Here is a 23,681-nt window from a genome sequence, read left to right as displayed (position 1 = left end):
TTGCTTTAGCAATACTCCTTTTCCAGTACAATATCTAAGCTTTTTTTTTTTTTTAATGGCCTCAACAACATTTTGTCACTTTTTGATATTTATCTTCCATATTCTTACAAAAGTATTTACAGTATGTAAATGAGAATTTTCTTTCACATAAAAATAAATGTAAAATATTCTCACTCACATTTTTATTTCTGTACTTCTGTAATGGTCTCTCACTAACCTCAAATCCTATTCTATATGCCCTCTTTTCACCTGACAAATCTTACAGAGCTCAATCTTCCATTATTAATACATTAACAATGCATTTACTTTCCATTATGCAGTATGGTGAGAACAAGTTTGTCAAGTTCAAGGATACCAAACACAGTTCAGTCTTTTTAATTCTTGTAAGTATAATCAGATTTCTTATGTTGTCTTACACCTCTAGTTTTTCCTAGTACAAATACATCTTATCCATAGCTTCTAAATAAGTTCCAACCAAAGGGCTAGCAATAAAAAAGCAGTCACAACTGTTGCATTAGTAAGTTAGATTATTGGGTAATGATCAGTTAGGTAGTAAGTGAATTAATGTCTATAGATTATATATATATATATATATATATGGTTGCTCTCTAAATATTTTTAAAAGTTCAGAATGCAGTCAAAAGAATGACATACTGACATCCATTAGAAAGATTGTTATCTGATGTGAGTGTGTGTGTATCCTCAAGGGTATATCAGATATGTTTCATAACTAGTTTCTGATCAAAAATCGCCTATCAGAGTGGTTTAATATTTGTAAGGTCTGTCTACTTTGATCTTATAAAGTAATAAGTACAACTGCATCAAGCTACCCATATCTTTATGATCTGCTGCTTTCTTCTTCTTCTTCTTTTTTTACCCCCACTGTCATTTTTGCATTACACACTTGTTTTGCAACTATTCATCAACCATTCTGTTTAAGTGACAATGGGAGAAACATATTCTTACATATTCCAGAACAACAGTAATCTAGAAAGATCTGGATTTTAATTCTACTCATTAAGTGAGGAATATTGAGTGCTATTAAAATGAAGTAAAGTTAACCTGCCTCAAAAGGAGACAGCATGTTTTTTCCTCATGGAAACTCAGGCTGCTCCTCCCCTTACAAAAGAACGTGACATACCAAAGTTACTCTGAAAGCTAACTTACTTTGTCATAATAAGACATTCAGACTTAGAAAACGAGAAAGACGAGTATAGTCTCATTAAACTTACAACACTAAATAAACTTACTTAGCAAACCTTTTCTGGGCAAGCGAATCAATAGGGGTATCGATCTCATCAGGAAACATTTCGTCTGTTCTTTCTTCTCTAAATTTAACCAGCCTGTAGTAAAAGACAAAAATATAAACGATATTTTACTACATATGCACTCTGAAAAATATGAAATCAGTCTTCTTATTATGCAATTTGACTTATTGCTTCAGTTCATTTTAATTTTGAAATATATTTTGTTATTATCTTTGTTTGTAACATATTTACTCTAACATTCATATAATCGCACTGAACTTTCAATCTTAAATAAAAAAACTTTAGAGCTGTCTGATATATTTCTGCTAATGTATGACAAGAGAAAAGCTGAAATTGATAACTTGTCTTCTGTTGAGTTACTTTTTTATGTATTTAATTCACATTTCAGATAGACAAGATAGAGAAGAATAATAACATATCTGAGCCTATAAAGCAATAACAATAAAATTGAAACAATCCCATCATCATCAAATTCCTGCCATGTACCCTCAAGGGGTATACAGGATATGATAGTGTTGGATTCTGAATATATAGAGATTTAAGTAATTATTATTTGCCTCAGAATCCAACATAATCTTCCATCACATAGGCTAGACTTGTAATTAATAATTAATGTAAATCACTTGTTTATAATATAAAATTCATATAACTACCTTTAACTTTATTTGATATTTAATTATTTAATCAAGGATATATGTATTAATAGCAATAAAACTCTGTATTTAAATATTATTGGATTTATTTTATTTATTGCTATATTAATATAAGAATTTGTATTCAACATTTTGACTGCATATTAATTGAAATATAAATATTCTTATTTTATTCCTGTTTGTAGAAGTTTAACGTTATGCAATAGCTCAATTTTATTATATTTTGTTTTGTTGTCATGGAGACGTATGTAAGAGAGCAAGCGCGAGTTTGGAACAGTGCATGAGGGAGAATGCTGAAAGTTTACTGTAAAGAATTTTAGAAAGAGAGCACGAGAACAATTTAGGCGGGAAGAATGGATATATAAGATATATAATGGATATATATATATAAATTAATAATATATAAGGAGGAACGCTAAAAAAAAAAAAGAGAGAAGAGAGGCATTCGGTTGGAATCGAGAGGATATTCTAATTCGTTATTTGGAGAAGGAATCTAAAAGGAGATTGATTCGGAGAATCAGAGTGCGATAACAGCGAGTCGGCAAGTCACTCAAGTAGCTAATTAAAGTTCAGTAGTCGAGAAGCGGTTAGCTAATAAGTTGTAGAATAACAATTATAGCTACGGAAGACAGCTGAGTGACTACTTAATGACTAGCGATACTATAGTTGAAATTTAATTTCAGGGTCGACCTTTCAAGGACACACGGAATCTTGAAGCGTAGCACGGAGTAACTAGAGAATAAGTAGAGGTTGTAAAGTTGAAGATTAACGTTAGCTGTGTTTAGAATTATAGTGCCTAAAGGATTAATTGAATGTCGGAGGAATGGGCAACTGTGCATATAAAACTTCAAGTTGAGGAATTATTGTGTGTTACTTTAATTCATGAGTGATCAGTAGTACTTCATGCAAGAACATTTGATTATGTGTATTGTAACCATTAATTAATTCAGTTATTTCTAAGATTTGTCTTAATGAGTGCCGTTTATTGTTTAAAGTGTTTACAGTTACAAAAAGTGTTTGCATATAAGTAGATGAAGAAAGATTATCGGTAAAAATATTCCAACCAATAATATTCCTATACAGAGATATGTGTGAGTTTCATCCTAGAATATCCTTATATTAACAGTAACTATTGCGGAGATTAGCTGGAGTGTAGATTTAAAAGTGTATGCTTGTAAAGAAGTGTTACAGCATTTTTATTGTATTTCAAACTTAAGGAACTGTGAGAAGACTGTATTACAGATAACAGATTTACCATTGCCTCAGTTTGTATGACTGTATTATCAGAAAGGCTAAAGTGTTAATAATAACTTATTTAGTGATTTGATCTTACGTGTAAAATTTGTGATTCTAAAATTAAATGTTAGTTTTTGTTAATCAAAAGTTGTGTTTTACCTGAATCTCTTTTACTACACCATTCATAAAATATTCGAACCAAAGCGGGTGAATTAAGTAAGTTAAATATACTCGGCCAGTATATATAATAACAACATATAAAGGAAAGGAAGTTGAGAGTTGGTTTTTCTTCAATTCTTGAACTAATTCAGATATAGAGTGGCACAGTCTTTAAATATAAATTTTCTCTATCTTTGAATTAGAAATCAACTAGCAACTATAATTTTGTAAAGAACATCGTAATGACAAACATGTTGGATTCAAGGTGTAGATTGAGAAGTAGGATCCAACAATAGTATTATATGAAAAATTTACATCATTACTAACTTCCTACCTACAATTTTCTTCAAAATCAGTCTGTTATTTGTCAAGACTCCAACATTATCAGATCTTATATTTCTATCGTCTAAGGCACTTTGTACCATATCAATCTACCTATATCTTGGTCTTCTACTTGGTCGTTTTCCTGCCAACCTGGCAGAGAACACTTGTTTTGCTAATCTTTCCTCTCCCATTCTGTTTAAGTGACCATATCACCTGAGATTAGCTCTGATAAAGCATTCCTCGATACTGACAATGTCAAGTTCTTTCCTAATATCCTCATTTTTAATATGATACTGCCATTGATGTCATCCTTTCATGCCTCTAATCTGCAGTCTCAAGTCTTTGGTCAAATGTTTTAATTCTGACCCAGCTCTCAGATCCATAAGCTAAAACTGGTTTGAACACTGACTTGTATACAGTTAATTTTAGTGTTCCGACTAATTACTCTCTTATTTCATATGAATTTATTCAATTGACTTCTTACTATACCAGCTTTGTTGATTCTGTTGTCTATTTCCATATTTAATTTCCATCTTCAATAAAAATTGTGCCTAAGTAACTGAAATGTTTTACTTGTTCCACAGGTTCTCCATTCACAATGCAGTTGACATTTTCAACGATTCTGCCTATTTTCATGGTCTTTGTCATTTTATTGCTGACCTTCATACCATATCTATTACAACAGTTATTCAATTTAGTCAGAAAATCTTGCAGACTTGTAGCGAATTTATTTAGAAGTATAACATCGTCTGCATAAAGCAAAGAGCTGACAATAACATCTCCAATTTTGATATCCAGTTTAATACCACTTTCCTTCATAATGTGACTCCCTATAGATAATGAATAACAGATGGGGATAATGTACATCCTTGTCTGATACCAGATTCCACATTAAACCATCTTCCTGTACTTCCTTCAATTCTAACTGCTGACTTACAACTCAAATAAAGACTAAGTATTGCTTGATATAATGCCCTGTTGACACGATATAACTGTAGTCTATTGAATAGCTTCTCTCTTGGCACCTTGTCATATGCATTTTCCAGATTGACAAAAGTTAAATACAGATCTTTGTTATATTCCCATGATTTCTCCACTGTTTGTGATAAAGGGAAGATCTGATCCTGACAGCCACTATTTGGCCTGAATCAAGCTTATTCTTCACCAACTTTTCTTCCACAATTCTTCTCAACCATTTCTCAAGTAAACTTACATAAATCTTACCAGAAAAAAAACACTCAGTAGGGAAATATCTTTATAATTCTCACATTCAGCATTATTTCCCCTTTTTATATATGGGTACTATGAGAGCTCTACTCCAATCATCGGGAATTCGTCCCTCTGTCCAGGCCTTCTGAACTATGCAGCGCAACCACTGTAAGACTTTCATACCTCCATACTTCAGAATTTCTGGTCAAATATCATCTACTCCTGCTGCATTTCTACTTTTCAAGCCTGTGATGGATTTTTCTACTTCAAGCATGGATATGTATTCCTGACTGTATGCCTGTCGAATATTTTTTTTAATGCTGTGCTATCACTACTTGTTTCAATTAGCAATTTTTCGAAGTAATTACTCCATACTTCAAGGATATCTTTTTCTCCTGTTTTCATGTCACCTTTATCATCTCTAACTCCTTTTACAGCACTCTTTCCTCCATTCCTAAGCTTCTTCAACAACCTCCAAAATATTTTGCCACCTTCTTGATATTTATTTTCTATATTCTTGCGAAAGTCATCCCATGACTTTAGTTTAGCTAGTTTCACACAGTGTTTAGCTTTTTTACATTTGTCTCTGTATTCTCTAAGAGCACAAGATGACTTATTTGCCAGGAACTTTCGATATGCTTTCTTATTTTCATTCACTGCCTCTGTAACTTCCTATGTCCACCATGGAGTTCTGATTTTTCTATCCTTGCAGACAACCTCACCACATGCCTCTCTGGCTGAATCAGAGTTTTCTTCAAGGCTTGCCACTGAATCTCCAAGGTTTGGTTCGTGTTCTCAAAATCTTTCATTTTTTCTTCAATAATCTTTGTGTATTTAGGCTATAGTTCACATCTAAGATCTGCTCAACTTTTATTCACTTTAAAACTTTCTTACATGTTCTTCTTTTCAATATATATCAGTTTTATCCTGCTCAAGACTAAATGGTGATCACTTCCAATTTCAAATCCTCTGTAAACTATGGTGTCCTGCACCAAGGAAAAAAACATCACTATCAACAATAGCATAGTCAATGAGACTTTTCTTATTCCTAGCCTCTTCTCTCCATGTGAATTTGTGCACATTTTTATGTTGGAACATGGTGTTAGTAATAACCAGTCCATGTCCTGAGCAGAAATCCAACATGTGTTTGCCATTATTATTAGCTTTGCTCTTTTCTCCAAATTTTAACAAAATATTTTTGTATGTCTGACAATCATTTCCTACTCTGCTATTTAGATCTCAAAAAGGACCAACTTTTCCTTTTTCATTGTGTCAGTTGCTCTCTCTAAAGCCTTCCTCCACTTCAACCTTAGTAGAACTTTCTGTGGGATCATAGGCACAAATAAGTCTCATTGTCCAGTTCCCCATTCTGATATTTGCCCACATCACTCTACTTGAGACTGCCTGCCATTCAAGAAGATTAGCCTCGTATTTAGTGTTGAATACAATGGCTACTCCTTTTCCTTGATTGTCATTGTCTGAATATAACATTTTGTATTTATTGCTCAGAAAGATCTCACCTGTTTTTGTCTTTGTTGTTTCAGTCACCCCTATTATGTCGATCTGGTACTTATCTAATTCCTCAGCTAGCTCCATTTCTTTGCCATTCAGGCTTCTTATGTTGATAGTACTGATCTTTAACTCTGGTTATGTTGAGTTAGGGTGTGTTTTCAGATTTGTTCCAGTAATTAACGTTTCGTTGTTTGCCTCGGCTCCCTGGAGAAAAGAACGGGGGCCTTGCTTAACTAGGTAACGTCCCAGCTGGCATGAAATTCTGTCATGTTGTACTACCATCATTTTGTATTTTGGTTTAAGCCAATAAGAATTGCAATTTGGTAGGCTAACTCCCAAATTGCCAGCCCTTCCTCTATTGTTCAGTATCCAGGTAGATACCCAACAGGGTGCACCACGAGAAGGTGAGGATTGGACATTAGGTCAGAAGCCCTGATCGGTTCTCCACATTCCTTTAAAGGCTATGTGGAGGTCTCCTCTCAGTTATACAGCTTTGACTGTTAAGCACCCCTTATATCAACAATTATCCTCCAAGACTCCAATATATCTATGAGATCATATATTTCTGTCTTCTAAGATACTTCTTACTGTATTAATTTAAGATTACTTTTTATTGTATCAATCCACCTAGATCTTAGTCTTTTTCTTAGTCTTTTGTTGTTTTGCAAACCTTCCTTCTTATATTCTGTTTAAGTCACCAGAGATCAGTTCTAACACATTCCATAATGTTAACAACATCGAGTTCTTTCCTAATATCCTCAATTTTTTTGAATTTTAATACAACACTGCCACCGATGCCATCTGTTCAATCTCTAATCTTTCTTAGAATTGTCAATGGTATACAGTCTTTGGTCAAGTGTTTCATCTCTAACCCAGCTCTCAGATCCATAAGTTAAAATTGGTTTGAGCTCTTACATCATTTAAAATTGGTTTGAACACTGTCTTGTATACAGCTAATTTAGTTTTGACCAACTTCTCTTTTATTCCATATTATCTTCACTAAAAATTGCATCTAAATAGCTGAAATGTTTTACTTCTTCTATAGGCTCTCCAGGATGCAGTTGATGTTTTCATTGTCTTTGTCTTTTTATTGCTGATTTTCATGTCAAATTTATTACAGCAGTTATCTGAAAGCACACCAACAACTAAACATCAACAGAGTGAAAGATCGGTACAATCAACATAAGAAGCCTGAATGGCAAAGAAATGGAGCTAGATGAGGATTAGATAAGTACCAGATCAACATAACAGGGGTGACTGAAACAAAAAAGACATAAACTGGTGAGATCTTTCTGAGCAATAAATACAAAATGTTATATTCAGGCAATGACAATCAAGGAAAAGGAGTAGCCATTGTATTCAACACTAAATACGAAGCTAATCTTCTTGAATGGTGGGCAGTCTCAAGTAGAGTGACGTGGGCAAATATCAGAATGGGGAACTGGCCAATGAGATTTATTTGTGCCTATGGTCCCACAGAAGGTTCTACTAAGGTAGAAGTGGAGGAATTTTTTGAGGCTTTAGAGAAAGCAACTGACACAATGAAAAAGGAAAAGTTGGTCCTTTTTGGGATCTGAATATCAGAGTAGGAAATGATTGTGAGACATACAAAAATATTTTGGGAAAATTTGGAGAAAAGAGCAAAGCTAATAATAATGGCAAATATCTGTTGGATTTCTGCTCAGGACATGGACTGGTTATTACTAACACCATGTTCCAACATAAAAATGTGCACAAATTCACATGGAGAGTAGAGGCTAGGAATAAGAAAAGTCTCATTGACTATGCTATTGTTGATAGTGATGTTTTCTCCCTGGTGCAGGACACCAGAGTGTACAGAGGATTTGAAATTGGAAGTGATCACTATTTAGTCTTGAGCAGGATAAAATTGAATTTCATATTGAAAAGAATAACATGTAAGTAAGTTTTAAAGCGAATAAAAGTGGAGCAGCTCTCAGATGTGAACTGTAGACTAAAATACAGAAAGTTTATTGAAAAGAAAATGAAAGAGTTTGAGAACAAGAACCAAACCTTGAAGAAAACTCTGATTGATTCTGCCAGAGAGGCATGTGTTAAGGTTGTCTGCAAGGATAGAAAAATCAGAACTCCATGGTGGACACAGAAAGTTAAAGAGGCAGTGAAGGAAAAGTAGAAAACATATCAAAGTTCCTGGCAAATAAGTCATCCTGTGACTCTTAGAGAATACAGAGACAAATGTAAGAAAGCTAAACAATGTGTAAAACTAGCTAAACAAAAGTCATAGGAGGACTTTGGCAAGAACATAGAAAATAAATATCAAGAAAGTGGTAAGATATTCTGGAAGTTGTTAAAGAAGCTTAGAAATGAGGAAAGAGTGCTGTAAAAGGAATTAGAGATGATAAAGGTGACATGAAAACAGAAGAAATAGATATCATTCAAGTATGGAGTAATTACTTCAAAAAACTGCTAAATGAAATAAGCAGTGATAGCACAGTGGTAAAAAACACTCAACAGGCATACAGTCAGGAATACATATTTATACTTGAAGTAGAGAAAGCCATCAAAGGCTTGAAATGTGGAAAGGAAGCAAAAGTAGATGATATTCGACCAGAAATGCTGAATTATGGTGGTATAAAAGTCTTACAATGGCTGCACTGCATAGTTCAGAAGGCCTGGACAGAGGGAAGAATTCCTGATGATCGGAATAGAGCTCTAATAGTACTCATATATAAAAGGGGAAATAAAACTGAATGTGAGAATTACAGAGGTATTTCCCTACTGAATGTTCCGGGGAAGATTTATGCCAGTATACTTGAGAAACGGTTGAGAAGAATTGTGGAAGAGAAGTTTGGTGAAGAACAAGCTGGATTCAGGCCAAACAGAGGTTGTCAGGATCAGATCTTCACTTTACGACAAATAGTTGAGAAAGCATGGGAATATAACAAAGATCTGTATTTAAGTTTTGTCGATCTGGTAAAGGCATATGATAAGGTGCCAAGAGAGAAACTATTCAATACTAGATTTAACATTAAACCATCTTCTTGTACTTACATCAATTCTAACTGTTGACTTGCAACTCAAATAATGACTAAGTATTGCTTGATATAATGACCTATTGACCAGTTATATTATGGGGTTAATGGGAATTATATCAAGCAGTACTTTGTCATTATTTGAGTTGCAAGTCAACAGTTAGAATTGATTGAATACAGGAAGATGGTTTAATGCTAAATCTGGTGTGAGACAAGGATGTACATTATGAAGGAAAGTGGTATTAAACATGATATCAGAATTGGAGATGTTAATGTTAGCTTTTTGCTTTATGCGGACAATGTTATGCTTCTAAATAAATCCGTTACAAGTTTGCAAGATTCCTGACTAAACTGAATAACTGTTGTAATAGATATGGTATGAAGGTCAGCAATAAAAAGACAAAGACAATGAAAATAGGCAGAATCATTGAAAATGTCAACTGTGTTGTGAACGGAGAACTTGTGGAACAAGTAAAACATTTTCAGCTACTTAGGTACGATTTTTAGTGAAGATGGTAAATTAAATATGGAAATAGACAACAGAATCAACAAAAGCTGGTATGGTAGGAAGTCAATTGAATAAATTCATATGGAATAAGAGAGAAATTAGTCGGAACACTAAATTAGCTGTATACAAGACAGTGTTCAAACCAGTTTTAATTTATGGATCTGAGAGCTGGGTCAGAATTAAAACACTTCACCAAAGACTAGAGACTGCAGATTAGAGGCGTGAACGGATGACATCAATAGCAATATCATATTAAAAATGAGGATATTCGGAAGGAACTTGACGTCAGCATCGAGGAATGCACTAGCAGATCTAATCTCAGGTGGTATGGTCACTTAAGGAGAATGAGCAAGGAAAGATTAGCAAAACAAGTGTTTTGCCAATCTTTTCTTGTAATCTTTTTGCTAATCTGAAGACCAAGATATAGATAGATTGTTATGGTACAAAGTGCCTCAGAACGATAGTAATATAAGATCTGATAATGTTGGAGTCTTGACAAGTAACAGACTGATTTGGAGGAAAATTGTAAATAGGGAGTTAGTAATGATGTAAATTTTTCATGTAATCCCTTTAGGGTACATGTTATTAATTTGATGATGATGAGTTATTCAATTCGGTCAGGGAATCCTGCAGACTTATCCTGGATTTATTTAGGAGTATAACATCATGTGCATAAAGTAAAGAACTGACATTAGCTTTCCAATTTTGATATCAGATTTAATACCACTTTCCTTCATAAAGTGATCTAAACAGATGATGAATAACAGTTGGTATTATGTGCTGCCTTCCTTGTGCCACACGATTTAACACCAACCTATCTTCCTATACTTCCTTTAATTCTAACCACTCGATTATAACTCAAACATTGAGTATATATTGTTTGATATAATGTCCCATTTACGCCATGTTACCATAGCATTTTGAGCAGTTTTTCTCTTTGTGCTCTGTCATATGCCAATGATTTCTTATATGAATATAAGAAGTTTCCTATTGATAGACAGTACACTTTTCTGATTTAATCCTGACAACATCTATTGGGCCTGAACCCAGGTTTGTAACTCCAAAGTTCTTTCAACAATTTTCCTCACTTTCTCTCAAGTATACTCATAAATCTTACTAGGAATCTCACTAGGTGGAGAAATTCCTCTAATTCTGACATTGTTTTTTTTTTCACATTTTATAAATTAGTACTATAAGAGATTTTTGATGGTTTTTTCAACTTTACCTATATGCAGTGGTGAGCTATGGAAATTTTAACAAAGGGCTCGCATCGTTGAACAAACAAACAAACAAACAAAACAAAAAAAAAAAAAAAAAAACGCCAACCGCCACCACTATATTTCCACAGACAATTACAAACATCCATGCTGTGGTAGGATGTCTGTGAATGAGAATGGATGTTTGAAGGTGTTTATAAAGAAAATAATTTGTTTTGTTTACGATAGAAGTTTTTATGACAAACAATCTATAAATAATACATAAATATTATCTAAAACACAATAATATTGAAATATGTTATATTTCTCTTTTGTTTTTATACTTCAAGTGATAATCAACGGTACCAATAAAGGGGTGTTATTTTATAGTCCAATTTCTTTATATGTGATTACCAAAAGTGAATTCTTATTTGTAAAATGTTAGTAACAGTAACTATAATATTTTATTTAATAAAATCACTTTCGAGACAATGAGACAATTTTTACATGAGGAAAAAAAAAAAAAAAAAAAAAGAAACCTCACTGTCTGGTGCACATTTACACAGAAAAAACTCTCTCCTATACAGGTTAATATTTACAAACAATTACTTTAAGATACAAAATTAATAAAGGAAAACTCACGTACAAAGATTATTTAATAGTATAATTTTTGCCTGTGTGTCACAGGCATCTTCAGTACATTTTACGCTCAAATTAAACAATAACTGACAATTCCAAAAAGCATCACCTAAGTAGCTGGTGTAAGATAACTAAAAAGGTCAATAAATTTCCTAAAAAAAAATGTATACAATAAAAAGTTAGGAAAGATTAGCTGATGTATTTATAAAGTACTATCTCCCATAAAGGGGATAGATATAATCCGTCGGATCTATTTAAGTTAGGAGAATGAAGTAAAGTTTCACATGTTTCTTTATAAAGGCGTTCAATGAGGAACCGACTTTTGTGAAGGTCTCTTGTCTTTCTCCAATGAACTCTATGTCTAGTGAAGATGGCATGTTTTGTAAGTCCCGACTTTTCAGGTTTAAAGTATTCAATTTAAGATTGGTGTTCTTCTTGCCGAATAGAGGCAAATTAATTTTGTATCGATATGTCTACTCATAGATATACCTCTTTTAAAACTAATTACTTTAAGGAATACTTATGACAACAGTTGCCACACCTTATTTCCTTCCTCCTCCAAGTCTTGTGTTCTTCTAGGAGGATCTATAGCCAAGCGATGATTTTCTAGAAAATATCTGACATAGGGATTCGGATTAATTTCATTCAAAGGTTTCCATTTATACATATTGTCATTAAATCTGAAATATGTTATAGTGAGAGAAGATCTCTTTTTCGTTAAGATATTATTCATCACACTAAAAGCTCATTCGGTTTCAGCGCTGTAAACTGCAATTGTTGCCATAATCACTTTGGCTTTTTTTCACCGTACTGGGAATTTTGTTTTGTAACTTTCCAGTCAAAGCCATTTCTACTAAATCTCTAAAATCATTAATTTTAATTTCATATTTCAAAATAAAATTTAAAGATCTTATTCTCTTTTTTCCTTCTAACCATGGACACGTAACTTCTTTCATATTCCTTATTTCATATTCCATTCAGGATAACATACCAGCTTGGCTGGCAGAGTGGTAAGAATGTCCGCTCTCCAGTCAAGAGGCTGCGGGTTCAAATCCCGCCGTGGGCATGAACGTTTGTGATTGTCTATGGAAATACTAGTGCTGGCTGTCAGCGGTAGATGGCGTTGGTGTAGTTGCGGTCAATTGGTGGATTGTGAGTGATGGAAGCAGAGTTGTAGAGTAGATGCCTTCCCTCGATGAGTCTTTGGACTCCCTGGAGGTGACAAATAATAATAATAATAATACATTTAAAATGTTTTTCAGTTCTTCATCTTCCAAATCCTCATAATTTTCATTTTTAAGTTTAAAATTTCTTTGCTACATTAATCTATCCTATACAGACATTATGAGAGGGTTCAGTAATGTTTCTCGCAGTGGTTTGTGAAATCTGATTTGCTTTTACTTGCTATTCCTTCAAATTCTTTTGATTTTAACATGGTATCAATTTTAGATTCACAAGAACCTACAGAATTTTTAAAATCATTAATTGCATTAATTGTTTGCATGATTAAGGAGTTAACTCTTATAATACTTATATTGCGACTTTGTAGCACTTCTGACAGATATGATAATTCCTGTAGGATGTCAATCATTAATGCAAGATCTTTTAAAAATTCAAATTGAGAAGTCGGTTTAAAAAGGCCTTATATTTATCGTCCGATGAAAAATGCTTGCATAAAGTTGGGTAATTTCTCCACACAGCAAGAGTCGTTCGTAAATTGCAAGCTACCCATCGTGCTCCAAACACACGGCCGATCATTAAAATTTCGATACCAAGGTCTTTTTTGCAATCGTATTTAATTCTCGTTGATTTTTTGGCGATTGATGATAAAAAAGCATATAATTTATCCATAAATATTTCAAAATGATTTATTTCTTTAATGTTTTTTATCGAATCGCCTAATGCTAATTTTAAACGATGAGCTATGCAATGCCAAATCACAATGTTGGGAAGTTTTTGTAGAAGTTTGATTGCAACACCTGATTTAGTTCCTAACATTATACTAGCTCCATCAGAACAAAATGCAATGAGATGATTTTTTAAATAGTTATCAGAAAATCCATATGAATTTAAAGTAGCAATTGTAGTAGCATGTATACATTCCGCAGTGGTATTTTCTAGTTCTACAAAAATCATACATGGTTCAGTGAGCTCAACTTGTATGTGAATAACTAAAACATTTATTTTCTATAATAGCAGACGAATTGACAACATTATCGATTTGTCTGCTATTATAGAAATTTTGCAATTTTTTTCCTATTATTTTGGAGAATATTTCTAATTTTATTTGTTTAGAAATATGTTCAACTATTCTAATTCCTGAGAATCTAGAATGCAATGATAATCCTAGATCAATACCATTTTTAATTTTAATATCTGGTAAATCAGATATCAGTCGGTTTCTCTTAACCAAATTATAAACAGAATTACACATTTTTGAAGTTATCAAATTTTCTTTTTCATTTAGTTTGTCAATTAAATTTAGTAATATAGATTTGTTACATTCTTCATTTATTTTTATGATTTTATTATGAGCAAACGATTCATGATATTTGGACAACTTTTTACGCAAAGATGCAGTTCTTGAGTCTGTAGTGTTTCCATTCGGTTCCATTTTCATTTCTACCCATTCCTTTGATAGGTGGCAACTTTTTTTCTCTTGCAACACCCAACTTTTTATATTTTGAGCAAACACGACATCCTAATTTACCATATTTAACTTCTAACCACTTATACTGCATTTAGAAATACGATGCTTGCTTCTCATTCCAGCAATCAGGTAAACGATTTTCTTTTTCTCCTTCAACTTGTTGCAACTTCATTGAATCAATGTGCTTATTATCTTCAACTTCATCTTCAACAGCAGTAGAATCAACAGAATCACTTTTTTTATCTTTTTTCCCTCCAAAAAAATTTAATGAATTTCACTGTCTTTTCATGTTTCACGGGTAAAAATAATTTTACAATTATAAAAATAAAATTTGCTGAATATACAGTTTTTAAATTTATTATTATTTTTAAATTTTAAAAATAAATTACATCAGTGTACTGATGAACACAAAACTAATGTCCAGTGGAACAACCCACTGATGACAGTTTTACGAACATCTGATTGTTTAGTGGTTTTACCATACAACTGGCTACCAGATGGGAGAAGGATAAAGACAGAGCATGCTATCTTTATTTATTTTCAAACTTTTGTTATAGAGGAATTGAAACAATAATTCCAAATAATCTATACACAGCCGAATAGAATAATTTTTGTTAGGTTACCGTACAAGTTTGTGGCTTAATACATTTCAAAAAATTATGTTTTTTTTTAAATAAAAAGTAAACAAGAAGAACAAGAGGCTCGCAAATTTGAGAAAAATTTAACAAAGGGCTCGTGCGAGCCCCTTATAGCTCACCACTGCCTATATGTATCCCTGAATGCTTTCCAGTCAAGTATTTTCTACCACTATGTTGTCACTGCTTCTTTCATTTAGCAAAGTAATCTTTCAAAGTAATTATTATGGTGCCATCTGGACCATGTTACCTGTTTTAATGTCATTTTTATTATCTGTGATTCCATGTACAGTACTCTTTCCTCCATTTTTAAACTTTTTCTATAGCCTCCAAAATATTTTGCCACCTTCGTGCAGCTCTTGCTTTAAAGTATTATTCAATCACTTAATTCCTATGTGATTTATGCTTCTAACTCTGGGGAATACAGTCAGATACTGCTTCCTTCAAACGTCATTTGACCACCCCTCCTACTCTGCTGATTTCTCTACTATGCAGTTTCAGTTTATTATAATCACCTAAGAGCTGGGTTAGAAATAAAACACTTGAAGAAAGACTGGAGACTACAGACTCATTTTACTGCCACTGGCTTTAATGGTAATATCATATTAAAAATGAGCATATTAAGAAAGACTTGACATTGTTAGCATTCAGGAATGTATTATTACAGATAATCTAAGATGATATAGTCACTTAAATAAAAAGGTTAGCAAAACGTGTTCTTTACCAGGATGGTAGGAAAAAAGTTCTAGGTGAACTGATATAGTAAGTAGCACCTTAGAAAATAGAAATATAAGATCTGATAATATAACAGAATCTTGACAGATCATCATCGATTTCCTGATATGTATTTTCATGGAGTATTCAGACTATTATGACAACACTACAAGATTAAGTTTACATTATTTTTAATCCCCTACCAGCAATGTTCTTCCAAATTAGTTTATTAATTGTCAGCACTTCAGACTGAATCCCCCTAGACCTTGGCCTTCCTCTGGGTTTCTTTCCTGTCATTTTGTGATCCAACAACTGTTTTGATAACCTTTCTTCTCCCATTCTGTTTAAGTGACCATCCACCTTTAACTCTGTTCACAGATCTTGAATGCAAACAATGTCAAGTTCCTTTCTAATGTCTTCATTTTTAATATGATTCAACCACTCCAAATTTCAGATTCATTACTTAAAACTGGTTTGAACACTCTTTCGTATACTGCTAGTTTAGCATTTTGAATAATTTCTCTCTTATTTCACGTACATTTATTCAACTGGCTCCCCATCATACCAGCTGTACTTATTCTGTTGTCTATTTACAAATTTAAATTGCTACCTACACTAAAAACTGTGCCTAAATAGATGAAATATTTTACTTGTTCTATAAGTTCTCTATTGAGAAGACAATTGAAGTTTTTCAAGTTTTTTAAATTTTCCCTATCTGTTTTCATAATTTCAGTCTTTTTATTGATGATTTTCAAGCCAAATTTCTTACAGCTGTTATTCAATTTAGTTAGAGAATCCTGAAGTCTTGCACTGGATATGTTTAACAGATTAATCTGGAGAAACATTATTCATAGGAAGTTAGTAATGATGTAACTCTTTCATGTACCACTATCATAATATCCCAAACATCCTAAATAGTAAATGTCAGGAATTTGATAATGATATTTTTCTACCGAGTCTCTTCTGTCATATGCTACTTAATCCCTGAGTAATTCTATAAGTTCTTTCTTTTAGAGTTACATGGTGATCAGCATTCATTTTAAAATTTATGGAATTTACAGCCGTGTTAAAAAACTTCTTTATTATCCCGACGTTTCGATCTTCACATCAAGATCATCATCTGGAGCATACATCAATATACAAGACAAGCCGAGTTACATTATTAACTGTAAGCTAAAGAAACAATGTTTTGATCACATGTTATTCTACTGGCATGATCTATAGTTAAAAAAAAAAAAAAAAATTCACAAATTATATCAAGCTAAATTCTATTTACAATGACAGGAATAAACATTCTTTCAGATGGTTTTCTTTCAGAAATAATGATGTCCTATTTTTAGTATTACAATTCTTATTTTTGCTTTTAAGATACTGGATTTTCTACAGCCCTGTTTATAGTTGTTCTTAGTGAGGAACATTCCGTGCGTCGAATATATACTTTTCATATGTTTGGGATTTTTAGACCATCATTATTGTTCAGATTGGGGTGGTTGATAATAATTTCACATGCTTCTTTAAATTTCCGTTCATACCATGTTTTAGTGTGATGTAGACAGCTAGTGCTTTTCCAGTCAATTCTGTGTAAGGTATTCAAAGGCATGATCAGAAAGGCCAGCTTCACCATAATTATTATATTTAATGTGTCATTTATGTTCTTTTTGTCTGATAGGAATTGTACGTCCTGTTTCTCCTATATATGGTGTGTTGCAGGACAATAAATCCAGTATACTCCAGGGTGGGCTAGTGGGTCTTTGGATGAGTTGAGCAAGCTTTTTAATTTTGCAAGAGGTTTGAAGGTGGCTTTGAGGTTGGTTGTATTTTTGTAGTACTCTGTTTATTTTGTCTGATGTTCCTTTAATGTAGGAAATGGTTATAGTTTTACTGTAGTCTGGTTTGTCTTTGTTTTTTATTGAGGTTTTGTAGAGAATTTTGTTAATAGTGTTTTGGCTGTATCCGTTTTTTGCAAAGTATTAATGATAATTTTAAATTCGTCTTTCAGTGCCTGTTCGTTGGAACAGATCATCTGAGCCCTGTTTTTTAGCTTGTTGATGACACCTAGTTTTTGTGTTGGGTGGTGGTAGGAGTTTATGTGTATATTTTGAGCAACTTGCCTTAAGTTCGTCTAAAATACCTTACCCTCTAAAACCCAAAGTCTGGATTAAATACGTTGACGATGTTTTTGCGATCTGGTCCCATGGCCGCCAGACATTAGACACATTCCTTAGCCATCTAAACAAACAACACAAACGCATACAATTCACAATTGAAATTGAAAAACACAATATACTTCTGTTTCTGGATACACTTGCCACACATCTTCCCTCTGGCAATCTTTCCTTCACTGTTTACCGGAAACTGACACATATGGGACAATATATACACATAAACTCCTACTACCACCCAACACAAAAACTAGGTGTCATCAACAAGCTAAAAAACAGGGCTCAGATGATCTGTTCCAACGAACAGGCACTGAAAGACGAATTTAAAATTATCATTAATACTTTGCAAAAAAACGGATACAGCCAAAACACTACTAACAAAATTCTCTACAAAACCTCAAAAAAAAAAACAAAGCCAAACCAGACTACAGTAAAACTATAACCATTCCCTACATTAAAGGAACAACAGACAAAATAAACAGAGTACTACAAAAATGCAACCTCAAAGCCACCTTCAAACCTCCTGCAAAATTAAAAAGTTTGCTCAATTCATCCAAAGACCCACTGCCTCCACTAGCACATCCAGGAGTATACTGTATTTATTGTCCTGCAACACACCATATATAGGAGAAACAGGACGCACAATTCCTATCAGACAAAAAGAACATAAACGACACATTAAATATAATAATTATGGTGAAGCTGGCCTTTCTGATCATGCCTTGAATACCTTACACAGAATTGACTGGAAAAGCACTAGCTGTCTACATCGCACTAAAACATGGTATGAACAGAAATTTTAGGAAGCATGTGAAATTATTATCAACCACCCCAATCTGAACAATAACGATGGTCTAAAAATCCCAAACATATGGAAAGTATATATTCGACCCATGGAACGTTCCTCACTAAGAACAACTATAAACAGGACTGTAGAAAATCCAGTATCTTAAAAGCAAAAATAAGAATTGTAATACTAAAAATAGTATTTCATTATTTCTGAAAGAAAACCATCTGAAAGAATGTTTATTCCTGTCATTGTAAATAGAATTTAGCTTGATATAATTTGTAATTTTTTTTTTTTTTTCACTAGAGGTCATGCCAGTAGAATAACATGTGATCAAAGCATTGTTTCTTTAGCTTACAGTTAATAATGTAACTTAGCTTGTCTTGTATATTGATATATGCTCCAGATGATGATCTTGATGTGAAGATCGAAACGTCGGGATAATAAAGAAGTTTTTTTAACACAGTTGTAAATTCCATAAATTTTAAAATGAATTCTATAAGTTCTTTCTCCCTGTTTATCACGAGTAAGTCTCTTTTCATCTATAAGATTTATCTATCTATGCAATTTGCAGTCCTCTTAAGATAATTCTTAAATCAAAAATGCCAAGAAATTATATTCTTGTTACCCTTTATCCAAGTAACATAGTTGTGAAGTTTCTTCACAACTACGCTACGTGTATATAGAGGCTGATGACATCACACTAATTGTCTTAGTATCCCATAATACAAACACATCCCTTCAGGTGTGTATAATGCTATGCATTATGGAAAGGGCCACCATCCAGAAGAGACACCAAGTTTGAAGTAATGCAGTAGTCATATATGTCCAATATACATATAGAAAAGGTATAATACCTCATTATTATTAAAATACTCCAGATTAGAGCTAGTTATAGAAAGTTTTTTCACTTGATTATAAATTAAATCAAATGCCAAGAAATTATATTGTTGTTTCATCCTTTATCCAAGTGTAAGCAAACAAAGTTTATGCACAAAGTATTCATAACCAAGTTAAAAAATTTCTATGAGATAATCTTGAAGATAATCTGGAAGGAGAAACCATTCCACTCCATATGAGACTAGCTAACTCACTTTTAGTTAATGCAGACTGTGTTAATGAGATACTACTACAGTCTTTCAATTCTGCTTTATTACAAAGAATTGATTAAGAACAATGAAAGTAATATTCAAAAAATAGAAAATGGATAATATGACTTACATGACTCTTTCTTCTTCAGCATTGATGTTATCATCATAATTATCCATATTTTCTGGAACAGATGTCTAAAAAAGAATATTATTAAGACATTATTTTCATTTGTTTGATAAAGTGATACATATTAATTTGTACAATCTCCTCAATTCTTCATGGGCCATTTGTAGATCTATGTGCCTTTAAAACATCTTCTGATGTATATCCTCTATGAGGGTACAAGATATTACAAAAGTTTAACACAAGATTTCAAGATTAGTAGATTTCCAACGACCAACCTTCTTCATAATTGGTCTATTACATGTCGCCTCTCTGACTTGACATCTCTTACAATTTCATCTTTTAATGCAATTCAATCCCGTCAGCAATCCACCTATATCGATCTTGGTCATCGTCTAGGTTATTTCATCTTTAATGCAATCCATTCCCATCAGAAATCACCTATATCCACCTTGGTCTTCCTTTTTCCTGTAATTCTTGTTTCAAACACCTGTTTTGCTAATTCACCACTTCTTGTCTGTTCTAGTAACCATAATATTATAGAGATGAAGAAGTTAGACATTTTTACATAATTTGCCATATGAACAAATTTTATTATTGACTGAGTATTAAATAAGAATGAATTAAATAAGAAAACAATAAGAATATAAGATATATGTGGGAAAAAAGAATAACAATTTTGAAAAAATTATCAAAAATATATTAAAAAATCATTAGCTCGCCCACGGTACCCTATAGGCTTACAATCTTTCTTTTGTGGTTGGGAATCACATTGATTGATGATTGATTCTCTTCCATCAAGATAGGTTGAGCACTTCATGAGTACATCTTCTTCACTCTTCTCTTAATGATGTCTTCCTTGAAAGATCTTGAAGGCTGCTGATCTTAGCAGCTTTCTTAATATTGGTGATCCAGCTTATCCTTACCCTTGTCCGTTTGGTAGTTTTCCACCAACTGTAGGGCAATGTAAGGTAATCTATGTTGATTCATTCTGTTTACATGCCCATACCCATTTTAATATTTTTAAATTTAGTTAGTCTAATATTAGTTCCTAGTAATTTAGTTCATCCTCACCTTTGACTGGTCCTTTCTCAGTCCATTTAGTTTGGTTTATTTTTCATAAGCATTTGGATTCAAACGCTTGTAATTTATTTCTTCTTTTTTTCTTTGTTATACAACTAAATAAAAAAAATATAAATTTTTATAAAATATTTTTATAATTTATAAAAATAAATAAATAAAAGGCTCTCTGAATGCTACCTAGAGAAGAGCTATTCTTAAAGAGATCATTAAATCTCTCTAATTGCTTTTCCATAGACACTGTTTCTACGCCCTTTCTATTTTCATGGATGTTGCTTCATCGAACTGGCTGCCAGTATTCCTCCACATCCCTCTAATCATGTACAAATATAGATGGCTTCTGGTCAACATCCATGTACTGTTCAGTTACAGACTCTGTGAAAAAAACTTCTTACCCTCTTCCCCAGTATTTTCAACTCTCCAAGAAACAGATTACTTTTTTTTTCCCACCCTCTGAACACTTGCCCACATATGGCACATTCATGTTATAGGTCTTGAGCCTACTTGCATGTTAGAGGAAGGGGGAGGGGAGGGTGAAAACAAAAAAAATCCACTTCTGATGCACTTCAGAAGATGCATTTGATTGATTATGAAGAGGAGGGATTACTTGATCAATTTTAAGACACCAATTTAAGCAAAACTCTAAAGTAACTGTAAACCTTCAGTTTTAACTGGTTTACAAAAATTTCTTTAAATATTCTGCTGAGTATTTATCCAATTAAGGTCACAGAAATATGTCAAAATTAGGAGATTAGTTTAAATTTAATAATAAGGTAGCAATTTTAAGGATGTTAAGAAAAATCTCTAAAAAGTCAGAGGAATACACAATTAATTAGGAGAATGGATCAAAATAAGAACTGATAGGTGTGTATTTTTAATGGATATAATCAAATACTTAGAGTAAGACCAACATTTTTTCTGTGTTATTAAACTGCCACGATGAATACTTATGTAATAAATCAAAATCATTAAAACATATTGTGATACTGGATTTAAACAGACATCTAATTACTATTAGTTGTATATTATAAACTTACAATATCACAATTTTCTTCAGTAAGGGATTCTTTACTCTGAAGATCTTCATCCATAGTTTCTTCCATAATTTCTAAATCAGAATCACTCTCAGGTTGAAAATTTTCCTTTGGCATTTCATCTTCTTCTTCACTATCTAAAATCCATGTTGCCTGATATTCTGAAATTCCACTTGGTAACAGTCTTGTAACAGTTTTGTTGGATTTAAAGATATCTAGTAAAAATTAACAAACAGGAAACAATTTTGTGGAGAGCAAGTTGCTGTTTACATTATAAAAAAATTGAACAAGGTTTGTCATCTGAAAAATCATATGAACCAAAAAGTTACCTTCAGAAATATCAGTATGTATTGATAGATTTTCCTCTTCGGTGATAGCAGGAATATTTTCAGACTGAAGTGATGGTTGACATTGAGAATCAGATTTACTAAACACCTGTACTTTCATTTTATCATCCTAAATAAAATAATAGCAATTTTATATAGAATTACATATTACAAAGATTTCTGTATAACTGGTAGTTAACTTAAGGAAATTACAACGCATAAAATGGATATTAATTAAAGGAAACTTTAATGAATACTTTCAATATTTCGACAATGTCATGTTGCCATCTTCAGGAACATACAAATATGGTATGTACACGCAGGCACTAACAAAAGCAAATGAGGAAGAAGGCAAGAAACTAATATTGTTCCTAAAGCACTAACGGTGGCTCCCCCCCCCCAGCAGGATAATTGGGTTGTCTTGGCCTTTGGGCTGAAGTTCTTATGATGCAAGTCTTCCAAATTTGGGCAGTCTCATGCACTGAAATTGGTTGAAGTTTGCAGCATTTTTTAGAGCCGCTGATGATTCCATGAATAATCTTTCGTACTTGAACTTGCTGCAGTGTATTATTTTAGTTTTCTTCCAACGAATTCTATGGCGGGTATCTATGGCATGGTCTGCAAGCCCAGAGTGGTGTACTGGTGAAACGGATGTAGTCTTTGTGTTCTGAAATCACGATGGTATTTGCTGTCCTGCCTGTTTGGCCAAAGTAGGACAATTTACAGACATCTGTAAATAATCACTTCCCCTAGTGATTATTTACAGATGAAAATAATACAGATGTATTTACTGTAAATAACCACTTCCCCTAGACCTACCCATGCAAGGGTAGGTCTTTGATAGAGCAAATAAGGAATGTCAACTTTTTATATGGTCTATAACAAGAAGTTAGGTCATATTTTTTGAGGATATTGGTTATTTTCTCAGAGGTGTCCCAGATGTAGGGGATGGTGATAGATTTAGTGTAATCTTTATTGTGAGGGGGGGGGGGGTTGTGGTTTACTGGTTTTAGTATTTTTTTGGGGGTTGTAGCCAATTGGCTAAGAAAGTGTTAATGTGGTTTATTCAGTGGTTAGGACATCATCATCTGAGCAGATTAATTTTGCCCTGTTATGTAGTATTTTAATAACCCCATATTGTTGTGGGGGGGGGGGGAATTGCTGGTGAATGTATCTGCCTGTATGGGTGGGTTTTCTATAAAGAGGGAAAACCAAAGATCCATCAGGCTGGCGAGTGATTAGAGTGTCTAGGAAGGGAAGGGTGTTGTTTTCCCCTTTATCCAAGATGAACTGCACCCTGGGGTGTTGGTTGTTTAAGTGTGTTAGGAAGGAGTGGAGGGTATCTGAGTCATGTGGCCAAATA

At 33.1% G+C, this 23,681-nt stretch overlaps 1 protein-coding gene across 1 annotated transcript in view; it reads right to left on the bottom strand.

The window, feature by feature from the left end:
- The window catches only part of Tsr1 (Tsr1 ribosome assembly factor), a 273,200-nt gene that overhangs the window by 110,526 nt on the left and 138,993 nt on the right, over nt 1-23,681 (bottom strand). Inside the window, exons 10-13 of the mRNA XM_090415842.1 lie at nt 22,322-22,448; nt 21,996-22,207; nt 19,885-19,949; nt 1,251-1,343 (exon numbers count right to left, since the gene is read on the bottom strand). Of these exons, the coding sequence (XP_090271968.1) occupies nt 1,251-1,343; nt 19,885-19,949; nt 21,996-22,207; nt 22,322-22,448 (497 nt within the window). The remainder of the gene's footprint in view (nt 1-1,250; nt 1,344-19,884; nt 19,950-21,995; nt 22,208-22,321; nt 22,449-23,681) is intronic.

The sequence above is a fragment of the Typopeltis vanoorti genome, chromosome 3 (genome assembly GCF_054136105.1).
Source record: "Typopeltis vanoorti isolate ZY-2024b chromosome 3, IOZ_Tvanoo_1.0, whole genome shotgun sequence".
NCBI lineage: Eukaryota > Metazoa > Arthropoda > Arachnida > Uropygi > Thelyphonidae > Typopeltis > Typopeltis vanoorti.
Note: the sequence above shows the minus strand (reverse complement) of the source record. Positions and strands in the feature narration are given on the sequence as shown.